General features: G+C 38.4%; 1 protein-coding gene and 1 non-coding gene across 4 annotated transcripts in view; one reads left to right on the top strand and one right to left on the bottom strand.

Moving 5' to 3' along the window:
* The window catches only part of CENPI (centromere protein I), a 110,866-nt gene that overhangs the window by 77,474 nt on the left and 20,447 nt on the right, over nucleotides 1-12,945 (bottom strand). For all 3 annotated transcript variants that reach the window (XM_060407957.1, XM_060407958.1, XM_004022481.5), the window contains exons 7-14: nucleotides 12,802-12,848; nucleotides 11,465-11,554; nucleotides 11,019-11,141; nucleotides 10,613-10,780; nucleotides 10,347-10,467; nucleotides 9,116-9,207; nucleotides 2,320-2,437; nucleotides 2,168-2,232 (exon numbers count right to left, since the gene is read on the bottom strand). In XM_060407957.1, the coding sequence (XP_060263940.1) occupies nucleotides 2,168-2,232; nucleotides 2,320-2,437; nucleotides 9,116-9,207; nucleotides 10,347-10,467; nucleotides 10,613-10,780; nucleotides 11,019-11,141; nucleotides 11,465-11,554; nucleotides 12,802-12,848 (824 nt within the window). The remainder of the gene's footprint in view (nucleotides 1-2,167; nucleotides 2,233-2,319; nucleotides 2,438-9,115; nucleotides 9,208-10,346; nucleotides 10,468-10,612; nucleotides 10,781-11,018; nucleotides 11,142-11,464; nucleotides 11,555-12,801; nucleotides 12,849-12,945) is intronic.
* TRNAG-CCC (transfer RNA glycine (anticodon CCC)) lies at nucleotides 1,318-1,390 on the top strand. Its single transcript has one exon. It is a non-coding gene; the product is annotated as a tRNA-Gly (tRNA).

Genomic DNA, 12,945 nt, shown 5'->3' with positions numbered 1-12,945 from the left:
ATGAAGCCCAGTGATCCTTTTACTATACTTCTCTTCAATCAGCTGTCTCTCCCATTTTTTTTAATGGCTGTTCTCTTCACATAACACCCTCTTGAAGCTCCCTACTCAATTCTGTCCTCTACAATGCACTTATTTTGAGGAACTTAACATTTTTAGGAAAAAGTATTTCAATTTCTTGCTCTTTGTTCAAACTATACAAATATATCTCTATGTCCACCTATTTCTATATCCTTGTCCTCAATCTTGGAAAACAGTAGTACCTCCCAACCCCTTACCACCATTCAGGCAAATCACTCTACCTAATCTTAAACCAATACTATCATGCTTTTTCTGAAACCCTGCACTGTCAATTATCCCCCATTTTCAACCTCTCTCTCTTCTCATCTAGCTCCTTCTATCCTATCTATAAACATGTTCCGGTTTTTCTCACTCTGGGGACAAAAAAAAAATTACAACCTTCCCTTGATTCAAAGCCCCACTATAGCTCTCTTTCTCTATCCCTCCCTTAGCCAAAGTTTTGGAAGCACAGTCAATACTCATTGTCTTATCTTCATTTCTCATCGACTCCTCAAGCTCCACAATTTGGTTTTTAACCCCACACTCCACTGAACCTGTTCACAAAGGTAGCCAAGACCTCTGTATTATCAATTCCAAAATAAATTTTTTTGGTCTGTATCTTTCTGGACCCTCTTGGGATATGTGGCAACATTAGCCTTTCACTCCTTTTTTTTAAAATTTAAATTTATTTATTTTAATTGGAGGCTAATTACTTTATAATATTGTAGTGGTTTTGCCATACATCAACATGAATCCACCACGGGTGTACATGTGTTCCCAATCCTGAACCCCCCTCCCACCTCCCTCCCCTTACCATCCCTCTGGGTCATCCCAGTGCACCAGCCCCAAGCATCCTGTATCTTGCATCGAACCTAGACTGGCCTTCACTCCTTCTTGATAGCCTGTGTCTCTCTGTTTCTTTGGAACTACTATTGTCCTGGTTCTTTTCATACTTCTTGAAAATGTTCCTTTATAGACTCTCCTTTTCAGTGAGAATTAAGTAGTAAGTATTTCCTTGATTTCTGTCTTTGGCCCACTGTCTGTTTCCCTTCCTCTCTCCACCTCCTACTCTCAAATACGAATATATGCATGTGTTTATAAATGTATACTTGTTAGGCTGGAACATATGAAACTGGCAATTGTCAAACAGCTTTGACCTATCAGATTAAATCTATTCAGATGGTTTAATCTAATATTTACAGATAAACAGCATTCTAGATTGGTGGAATAAGAGAAAAAATAAAGAATAGCCGAGGAACTTCCCTGGTGGTCCAGTGGCTAAGACTCTGCACTCCCTATGCAGGGGGCCCAGGTTCATTCCCTGGTCAGGGAATTAGATCTCACATGACACAATTTAGAGTTCACTTGCTGCAACTAAAAGTCCTGCGTGCCGTAACTAAGACCCAGCACAGCCCAATAAACAAAAACAAACATTTTAGAAAAACAAGAATAACCGAGTTAGAAGTTTGGGATAGGCAATTAATTAAGTACCATTTGATTAGGATAAACACTCATCAGGACGATATATTTTTTCTGTAACTGTGCCCAACAATAAATGATTTAAGGTGAAAAAAATTACAAAGGAACATTACTTATATTGTCACTGTTTTAGAATAGGAATAACCATTTTATAAGAAAGTGGCTCTCAAACTTAGATAGAACTCCTGTAAACCACAGTGGTCTTTTTTTTGGAGAACACTCCAAAATAGTAATACATTTTATTATATAAGGTTAGAACAATTTTATTAATAGAAAATGACTATTATAACACATAGTGTGTGCTCAATATATATCTGAGAAGTGAAAAAGTGTATCTACAAAACTATCAACCACAACAATCAAACTAAGCATGCTTAAGTTATTTCCTAGTTTGTTTTTAATACTGATTTGTCACCTGTTCATTCACGTCATCATCTGCCACAAGTGGAAACAGTTCAGGAAAATTATATGTGACAAAACCTTAAAAACAGAAAATTCTATACATTAACTTTGATTTAAGTGACGTAGCATCTCAAGTCCAGGTTCAAGTGAATCCTATTAAAAAACTACTGCTGTAATGTGGGTTTGAAAGTGTGTACCACCAGCCATAGACTAAGACAATTTTTTTTACCTTGAAAAAAATAGATGATGTAAAGAAAAGCCGTGAAAGATGGTCAAAAAGAAGTGGCTTCACCTCTAAAAATCAGAAAAGAAAAACATCATTCAATTCTTTTAATTAACATTACACTGAATTAAATGGCTCCAAATTTTCATGATACATACCAGAGAAGCTACTAAAAGGAATCCAGCTCACAAGTTGAAGGAACTGTGATCGACAACAGAGGCCATCCCAGAGAGGAAGGCTCTTATACAGGAATGCTTCACAGGAATAAAACCCCTCCTATAACACAAGTTGATGGTAAAACCTTACGTGGAGCTCTTCAGTCATAACTACACTCAAAACAACCAATTTACATTGTGCAATAGTTGTTTTACTCTTAATTTTTTGTCATAAATATAATTAAAAGCCTTGGGTTAGGTATCAGACTTTCTCCTAAAAAGAATCAGATGATTAATATTTGAATACTTTAACATCTTTATCAACATAGTTTTCAAATACCATAAAACTTCACCAACTAAAAAGAAGGTAAGAAATCAAATTATGAAATATTTTTCAAGATAAATGAAACTATTATTTTGGAGTACACGTAGACACTCAAATAGTCCATAAAGTTGCACAGTAAGTCTGGAATTTTAATAGGAGCCACAGACCAAACCTGAACTCTGAGCAAAACCATCTGGAGAGGGCTGAGTGTCTAGCTGCTTCTGTTTTCACAAGTGAGTAAGGATCCAGGGCTTTCCCTTTTAATTCTGTCATCCTGAGTCTTAAATAGTGGTATGCACCAAGACTCTATTCTGCACCTTCTTTTCAGACATGAATTCTCTGAACAAGCACATCTGTAACACAGCTAAAACCATCACCTATATCATGAGGAGTCTTAAATTTCTGCATTTCCAGCCCAAATCTCATTCTGATCCCTAGACTTATTATCTAACTGCCTACTGAATCTCTTAGATATTCCATCTTTTAAACCAAATATATCTTTCCTTCTTAGCCTGCTTTTCTTATACTCCCATCATCATCCTCCCAAGCAGAAAATCTAAAAATTCAACCTAAATTAATTCTTTTATTCTCAATACCATTATCCATACCCAACTTCTAATTCAATGGTTTCATATAAAATCCTTAAGATTTATTCAACAAACATTTATTGAGAATCTCTCTCTCTCTTTTTAATATTGCACCAGGTACCAAGTTGAACACCCATACATGAAGAAAAGTTAGACATGGTTCCCACCTGTCTGGAGCCCATAATGTGTGGAAAAACAGATGTTTCAGATAAGACGATACAGGAAAACACACAAGAGCCAAGGGAGCACAAAGAACAAACATCTAACCCAGATTGAGTAAAGGCTTCTTGATGGTGCTGATACCTGAGTAGCAGCCTAATAGTACACCTCAGGGTTACCCAGGCCAAATAATTAACTGGCTTAACATATTCAGCAATCAAAAAAATGCTGCTGGGAGCCAGCGTGAGGAACTCCGCCCATGGCAAAGGTCATGAGGAAGGAGGCTTCAGCATATGCAAAGGTGGGATCGAGCCTCAGGAAACCCCCTGTTCCCGAGCATCTACCCCCCAAACCAGTCTGTTTTATGCTCTCACCTACTCCTCTGACTTTACGGAGGGCTGTTCCCCCACCACCTCTCTCGGAGAAGGAGTTAACTTGCAGTTCCAGTTAATAAAAATTCCTGGGCGTGACAAGAGTGTTTCAACTTACAAACTCCTCTGAAGGTTCTCTAGCCTACCTGAGCAGGTTCATCTGGCCACATGTATGTGACTGTTTACAGCCTCCCAACCATGAGAGGCATGAGATGCTTTAAAACTTTCTAAATATAGACTCTTTTGAGAAGTTAGAAAATTATTAGTACAGTATAGGAGATTGATTAGAAATTATATTGGTGAAGGGTTTTCATTTGTTGAGCCAATATTTGCTGCTATATCTCCATATTCCCTGCCCTTATAATGAATATAACTAGCATATAGGAGAAATAAGTATTAACCTTTAAGATTAATCATGTTAAACCTTAGGCTAAATAAATTCCTTTCTTGATTGTAACCCACTACACCCTCACCCTATAAGAATGCAACTTTATTTGGAGGGTGGCGCCTGGTTTAAGAAAAAAATCACCCCTGGAAAAAATAAGTTTTCTGGTTGAATGACTGTTATCAGAAAAGGCCATAAAATGTCAGCAGGCCTCATGGCCAGAAGATGATGTAAAACCCGTAAGACCTTTGTATACATTTATATGAAGCACCTGATTTTGACAAGGGTCAGGTCTGCTGACCCCCGCATGACTCTGTATTCATCCCTATGTATAACAAAAAGTATATAAGCAAACCTGAAAAATAAAGAAATCAGATCAGTTTCTGGAAAAACTGATTCCCCCATGTCATTCTTTCTTTCCCCTTCTGGCTGAATTCCCGTCTGGAACATGGACACTTGGCAAAGTCCTTGTCTTGGAGTTTTATTGGTATTCCATGTAAACCAAGTTATTCAGCCTCTTTTTCTCCACTAATATTTCCTACTACACTATCCTTTTCTAATCTCTCTTTATATCTGCAATCAAATAAGTTTTTTCCTAGGACGTCAATTCCATCTCCCCTTTGAATTACCCTGGATCCACCGGGGCTGGACCCCAGCAAAATGCTTGTTGATTGTAAGAACATAGGGTCACTGCTTGTGACTAACAGGGAGGGAACACAGCCCTACCCATCAGCAGAAAATTGGATTAAAGATTTACTGAGCATGGTCCTGCCCACCAGAGCAAGACTCAGTTTTCCCCACAGCCAGTCCCTCCCATCAGGAAGCTTGCACAAATCTCTTATTCTCACCCATCAGAGGGCAGACAGAAGAACAACTACAATCCCACAGCCTTCAAAACAAAAACCATAACCACAGAAAGCTAACTAAAATGATCATATGCATCACAGCCTTGTCATGGCAAAGGGGCTTGCATGACTCAATGAAGCTATATGCCATGCTGTGTAAGGCCACCCAAAACAGACGGGTCATGGGGTGGAGAGTTCTGACAAAACATGGTTCACTGGAGAAGGGAATGGCAAACTACTCACTATTCTTGCCTTGAGAACCCATGTATAGTATGAAAAGGCAAGAAGATATGACACCAGAAGATGAGCCCCCCAGGTCAGTATGTGTCCAATATGCTACTGAAGAAGATTAGAGAAATAGCTCCAGAAAGAATGAAGAGGCTTTGGCCAAAGTGGAAACGACACCCAGTTGTAGATGTGCCTGGTAGTGAAAGTCAAGTCCAATGCTATGAAGAACAATGTTGCATAGGAACCTGGAATGTGAGTTCCATGAATCAAGGTAAATTGGACGTGGTCAAGCAGGAGATGGCAAGAGTGAACATCAACATTTTAGGAATCAGTGAACTAAAATGGATGGAAATGGGCAAATTTAATTCAGATGACCATTATATCTACTCCTGTGGGCAAGAATCCCTTAGAAGAAATGGAGTAGCCCTCATACTCCACAAAAGCATCCAAAATGCAGTACTTGGGTGCAATCTCAAAAACGTAGGATGATCTTGGTTCATTTCCAAGGCAAACGATTCAATATCACAGTAATCCGAGTCTATGCCCCAACCACTGATGCTGAAGAAGCTGAAGCTGAATGGTTCTATGATGACTTACAAGACCTTCTAGAACTAACACTTAAAAAGATGTCCTTTCCATCTTAGGGGATTGAAATGCAAAAGTAGGAAGTCAAGAGATACCTGGAGTAACACACAAGTTTGGCCTTGGAGTACAAAATGAAGTAGGTAAAAGGTTAACAAAAGTTTTGTCAAGACAACACATTAGTCATAGCAAACAATCTCTTCCAACAACACAAGGGACAACTCTACATATGGACATCACCAGATGGTCAATATTGAAATGAGACTGATTAAATTCTTTACAATCAAAGATGAAGAAGTTCCATACAATCAGTAAAAACAAGATCTGGAGCTGACTGTGGCCCAGATCATGAGCTCCTTATGGCAAAATTTAGGCATAAATTGAAGAAAGTAGGGAAAACCACTAAGCTATTCACGTATGACCTGAATCAAATCCCTTATGATTACACAGTGGAAGTGACACATAGATTCAAGGGATTAGATCTGATAGACTGCCTGAAAAACTGTGGATGGAGGTTTGTACACTGTACAGGAGGTGGTGACCAAAACCATCCCAAAGAAAAATAAAGCAAGAAGGCAAAGTAGTTGTCTGAGCAGGCCTTATAAATAGCTGAGAAAAGAAGAGAAGTGAAAGGCAAAGGAGAAACAGAAAGATATACCCAACTAAATGCAGAGTCCCAGAGAACAGCAAGGAGAGATAACAAAGCCTTCTTAAGTGAATGATGCCAAGAAACAGAGGAAAACAATAGAATGGGAAAGATTAGAGATCTCTTCAAGAAAATTAGAGATACCAAGGGCACATTTCATGCAAGGATAGGTACAATTAAAGGACGGAAACATCAAGGACCTAACAGAAGCAAAAGAGATTAAGAAGAGGTGGCAAGAATACACAGAAGAACTGTACAAAAAAGGCCTTAATGACTCAGATAACCACGATGGTGTGGTCACTCATTTAGAGCCAGACATCCTAGAATACGAAGTCAAGCAGACCTTAGGAAGCATTACTACAAAGCTAGTGGAGGTGATGGAATTCCAACTGAGCTATTTATCCTGAAAGATGATGCTGTTAAAGTGCTGCACTTAATATATCACCAAATTGGGAAATTCAGCAGTGGCCACAGGACTGGAAAAGGTCACTTTTCATTTCATCCCAAAGAAGGGCAATGCCAAAGAATGTTCAAACTACCACACAATTGCACTCATTTCACATGCTAGCAAGGTGATGCTCATAATCCTTCAAGCTAGGCTTCAGCAGTATGTAAACCAAAAATTTTCAGATGTACAAGCTGATTTCGAAAAGGCAGAGGAACCAGAGATCAAATTGCCAACATCTGTTGGTTCATAGAGAAAGCAAGGGATTTCCAGAAAAACATCTACTTCAGCTTCACTGACTACACTAAACCTTTCATTGTGTGGATCACAACAAACTGTGGAAAATTCTTAAAGAGATGGGACTACCAGACCATCCTACCTGTCTCCTGAGAAACTTGTACACAGGTTAAGAAGCAACAGTTAGAACCAGGCATGGAACAAGGAACTTATTCAAAATTGGGAAAGGATTATGTCAAAGCTATTTATCAACACCCTGCTTATTTAACTTACTTGCAGAGTACATCATGTGAAATGCTGTGCTGGAGGAATCGCAAGCTAGAATCAAGACTGCCAGGAGAAATATCAGGAACTTCATATATCTATATGATACCACCCTAATGGCAGAAAGTGAGAGGAACTAAACAGTCTCTTGATGAAGGAGAAAGAGTAGAGTGAAAAAGCTGGCTTAAAACTCAACATTCAAAAAACTTAAGATTTTGGCATCCAGTCCCATCACTTCATGGCAAATAGATGGGGAAAAACTGGAAACAGTCACAAATTTTATTTTCTTGGGCTCCAAAACCACTGTGGATGGTGACTGCAGCCATGAAATTAAAAGACACTTGCTCCCTGGAAGAAAAGCTATGACAAATAGACAACATATTAAAAATCAAAGATACCACTTTGCCAACAAAAGTTGGTATAATCAAAGCTATGGTTTTTCCAGTAGTCATGTATGGATATGAGAGCTGGACTGTAAATAAGGCCAACTGTGGAAGAATTGATGCCTTCGAATGTGGTGCTGGAGTAGACTCTTGAGAGTCCCATGGACTTCAAGGAGATCAAACCAGTCAATCCTAAAGGAAATCAACCCTGAATACTCATTGGAAGGACTGATGCTGAAGCTCTAATACTTTGACCACCTGATGCAAAGAGCCAACTCATTAGAAAAGACCCTGATGCTGGGAAAGTTTGAGGGCAAGAGAAGGGGGAAACAGAAGACGAAATGATTGGATGGCATTACTGACTCAACGGACAGGAGTTTGAGCAAACTCCAGGAGATAGTGAAGGACAGGCAAGCCTGGTGTGCTGCAGTCCATGGGGTAGCAAATTGTTTGGACACAACTTAGCAACTGAACAACAACAGTGACCTTGTAAGATTTCTCTTACTGGCCAATTAATTTGATGCATTCAGTTACGTCTTCAGTTTGTTCTCTTAAATTACAGATCTCTTTCTCTGTTTCTGCGTGTGTGTCAGGGGTAACACATGACATGTGGCTTGTGGAATTTTAGTTCCCTGACCATGGACTGAATCCCGGTGGTCAGCAGTGACAGCATAGCATCCTAGCCACTGGACAGCCAGGGAATTCTCTAGATCTTTTTCTCTTATTTGGATAATTTAACAAGTTCTTTCTTCACAGCCATCAGTACAAAGATAAACGTCAGTTCAATTGGCTCTATCTATAATGAATTTTGGGCTTCCCAGGTGGCACTAGTGGTAAAGAACTCGCTGGCCAATGCAGGAGATGCAAGAGACACAGGTTCAACCCCTGGGTCAGGAAGATCCCCTGGAGGAGGGCATGGCAACCCACTCCAGTATTCTTGCCTGGGAAATCCCATGGACAGAGGAGCCTGGCAGGCTATAGTCCAAAGAGGAGGTCTCAAAGAGTCAGACACAACTGAAGCAGCTTAGCACGCACTCATGATGAATTTTGAATTGAGCAAATATTGTTTACAAAAGATGTCAAGCACCAGTGGAAAGGTTTTCAATGAATATCTAAATTAATTAAGAAGGGATGAAGTCATGGAACTCTGCTCAATGTTATGTGGCATCCTGGATGGAAAGGGAGTTTAGGGGAGAATGGATACATATATATGTATGGCTGAGTCCCTTTGCTGTTCACCTGAAACTATCATAACATTGTTAATTGGCTATACCCCAATACAACATAAAAAGCTAAAAGAAAAAGAAGTGGTGATATAAGTAGGAAACAAGCAGAACCTTACTTGTAAGAAGCATTCTGCCCTGAGGATAGTGTCCAGGAAGTTGGCAAATTCTTTTCCATGATCATAATTATTCACCTTGTACCAAATACACTCTGAAACAGAAATATTAAGGATAAGGCTCTGGTTGCACAACAATAAAAGCTACACAAAACATCACCACAACTCTAAAGTGACAAATAAATGATAAATATAAATAAGCTATCAGTCTCATACATCCCAGCCAACTCACACTGGAGACTGTAACACATACGTGGAGGTGATAGTGCAATGTTCCTCAAGAACTTGGTAATACAGGGGAAAAGCTTATAGTAAAAAAAAAATAAAGTGGTAAAAGTCATACATAATGAATACGATTAGCTTTATGCCACACAGTAATCCAACAGAATGTTTAAATATATGAATTAAAAGCTTGAGAATGCCTAAATTTCAATTAGGGTGAACTGGGGGCAATCTAAGAGTGGTAGAACTTTAGTGAGTGGAAATTTAACTGCATCATACTCTATGTAAAGAAAGACTCTGAGTTGGAGAAAGAGAGTTACCCTGAAACTGACTAAAATTGACCTTAAACACTCGAAGAGTCAGGATTTGCTTATCCAGGAAAGAAATAATCTGGTGAACACAACATTATTTTTAGAGAGATTGACCCCCTCAGAGGAAATGAAATGATTGGGTTTTACTATGGCCTGGATGAAAAACTCTCTCACTTCCCTTTCCTTCAGTTCAATATTAAGAAACTTTCTGATGACTAATGTGGCTCCCATATATACTGATAGCAGAGAAGAGTGATTCTAGTCGGCAAACATGAATATTTTGGTTACCAGAAGGAATTACTTCTATTATGAAATAATAAGTTGACATTCTGGCTTACACAATAGTCTCAGAGTTTGGTTAGCATTAATCTGATGATTCTGCGAGCTTAACAGCAAGTTTCTGAACATACAAAAGCTAAAGAGGGCTTGGACTGTGACAGTCATCAAAGTGGAGGCACCCAGTGAGTTCTGGTGACGATGCAGTAGTGTTTCCTTAACAACATTATCTCCTTCCTTACTTTCCCTTGAAATTAGAACAATGGCAGCATTCAGGCTCTGAATATATGATTATCAGAAAAAATTATTATAGCTTATGAAGGCTCCTCCTGTCTAGACATTGTCACTCTTTTAAAAGAAACCTATTTCTAAACCATCTTGCTCCTTCTTCATTCATCTAACACTTTAAAAGCATCAATTTTTACCTTCTTGTAATGTTTGACTCAACCAGTGATAGAGCCTCAGTAAGACTGACTCATCTCTGACACAGTTAATATAGTGAAGTAGCAGAGAGCTGTTCAGTACTGCGCCCATCTGAGAAGGCAGCTGCAAAGACAGAAAAATCAGTCAACTGTAAGTATATAGGAGATCAGAGCAACAAGGAAATCATCAGATAAGAAATATATAACAAAAATAAAGGCCATGAAGATGAAATGGATTATGCAAATAAGCATGTGGCCCAGTTATATACCTCTAAGCAATGAATGTTCTGTAAGAGTTGAGGGAAGCTTTTAAGCTGTTCCAGTGGAAATGATCCATTGCTACTGAAGTAATCAGAAAGATTCATCCTTTTTTTCCTACTTTCTTTACTGTAGTTGCAGGAATTTAGCACTGGTATAATTGAGTGAGAATTCCATTTCTAAAAAGGAAAGATAATGAAACAATCAGTGGATCAAACAGATTACAAACTATAAATGTAAAAGCACTTATTAAGGTGATCTAATGAATGGAGTCTGAATGTGGTTTGCATAGAATCCTAATTAAAGTAATTAAAATATACTCAGATATCTATAATCTCTTCCAACATCTGAAACCTTATGGTTTGAACTTAGCAATAAAGAAGGCTGTGGAAGTTACTTGGGGTTTTAAATACTTACTCTTTTTATAGGATAGACATTAGCTAACATCAACTTTAGAGGTTCTGAAGGAAATCCTTGATTCCTTGACCTCAGAGCAAGTAGAGCGGTCTGCCACAGATTCTCTGAATTCTTAAAATAAATCTGAAAATTTGAATATAAAGTACATGAGAGGAGGTATCCATAAGTTGGAACGGTATAAAATCTAAAACTCATTAACTGAAGTAAATTAATTATGAAATATTTTGCCCCATGCAGGTCCATTTAAAGTATAATCAGCAATCTATTAAGAACATTGAATAGAATCAAAACGAAGTGTTAATTCCTAAAAAACTTCTCAGAAGCAACACTACAATATTAGATCTTAAACAGTATGCTATAAACATTTTAGTCAAAATCTATAAATTGACTTACTCAAAATAACATATTTCTATCCAAATATGACTTATTGCTCCTTAATCCCTTACCTTCTTTTTCATAGGCAAAGATACAGAAATCAAAGTAGGAACAAAGAATTTATACAGTGACAACAAAGCCTGGAGATGAGGCTGCATTCCCTGAAATAAAACAAGAATTTTCAGTTCTGTGGCCAATAAGAAGAAAAGAGTAACAATAATATAAAAAGATTAAATGTATATTCAGATCCTAATTTTATTATGTGATATAGCTATAGGAAGATGCTATAGAAAATTGAGGAACAGAAACTCAAAACATTTAAATCAACTATCATAAAGCAACCCTCTCTGACTTGACATGTTCTCTTTTATGATCTTTTCCCATATTTTACTTCTTCCCTATATTTTCTCTCTTCTCTGCCTGATTAATATGAAATAAAATTAAATTTACACAAAATCATTATTATTACTATCCTCAGAGAGCTATCAGAAGATACTGCATGCACTCAAAAACCGAAACAGGAAGCTATAAAACAAGAAAGTGAAAGTGGTAGTCGCCCAGTCTTGTCTGACTCTTTGTGAACCCATGGACTACAGCCTACCAGGCTCCTCTGTCCATGGGGTTTCCCAGGCAAGAATATTGGAGTGGGTTGCCATTTCCTTCTCTGGGGGATCTTCCCAACCCAGGGATCAAACCCAGGTCTGCATTGTGAGTAGATTCTTTACCATCTGAGCTACCAGGGGAGCCTCTAATAAAACAAAAACAATCACTGAATTGTAAATACCAACAGGAAACCTCATACTGGGGAAGCACAAATGTGCACGTGTGTTTGTGTTTTTCATGAAAACTGAACGCCTCTATGTAGGCCAGCAGGCTTCAGTAATTAGGCACAGGCACCACAACCTCCCTCGGTTTTATACCCAAAGCTTCTGTTACCTGGCAGGTATAGTGGAAATAACAAGGCAAGAGGGTTGTAAGGACAAGAGATAATAGGATATACACTGAAGTTTAAGCATCCAGAGAAGAATGCTTTCCTAGATCACAGCCACAGAATAAATAAGCTAGTCACTTTAATAAAATAGTCATTTTTTATTACTCCCTAACACTTACTTTCCAGCCATACCAACCCAATTCCATAAACAGTTGCTGCTATTTGATATCTACCTGGCTTTTGCTCATGTTGTTCCCTGCCATGAGGGCCCTTCTTTTCCTTCCTGGCCTAGTTAAATTCTACTCACCATCATCACTCCTCCCTTGACCCCAGTCTAATTCTGATTTTTACTTTGTTGACTCAGCTCCCTAGGCAGTAAGTTTCTTGAAGATAATGATACATTCACTTTTATATCCCCACAGCCTAGCTCCATACCTAGCACAGAGTACACTGGCCAGTTTTAGGTTGAGTACTTACCATTTTGGCCTGAAGATCAAGCAGTTTTCTCACACGAAATGGTTTGACTAGTGAAGGTAAAGAAAAGTTTGTGATTCAGAATTAAAAGAAACATTGTCCATGTAGCTTCTCCTTACAACACATTAAGACTATAATTACCCTGCT

Source organism: Ovis aries, chromosome X (genome assembly GCF_016772045.2).
Source record: "Ovis aries strain OAR_USU_Benz2616 breed Rambouillet chromosome X, ARS-UI_Ramb_v3.0, whole genome shotgun sequence".
NCBI classification, from domain to species: Eukaryota; Metazoa; Chordata; class Mammalia; order Artiodactyla; family Bovidae; genus Ovis; species Ovis aries.
The sequence above is the reverse complement of the archived record's forward strand: the minus strand, read 5'-3'. Positions and strand labels throughout refer to the sequence as shown.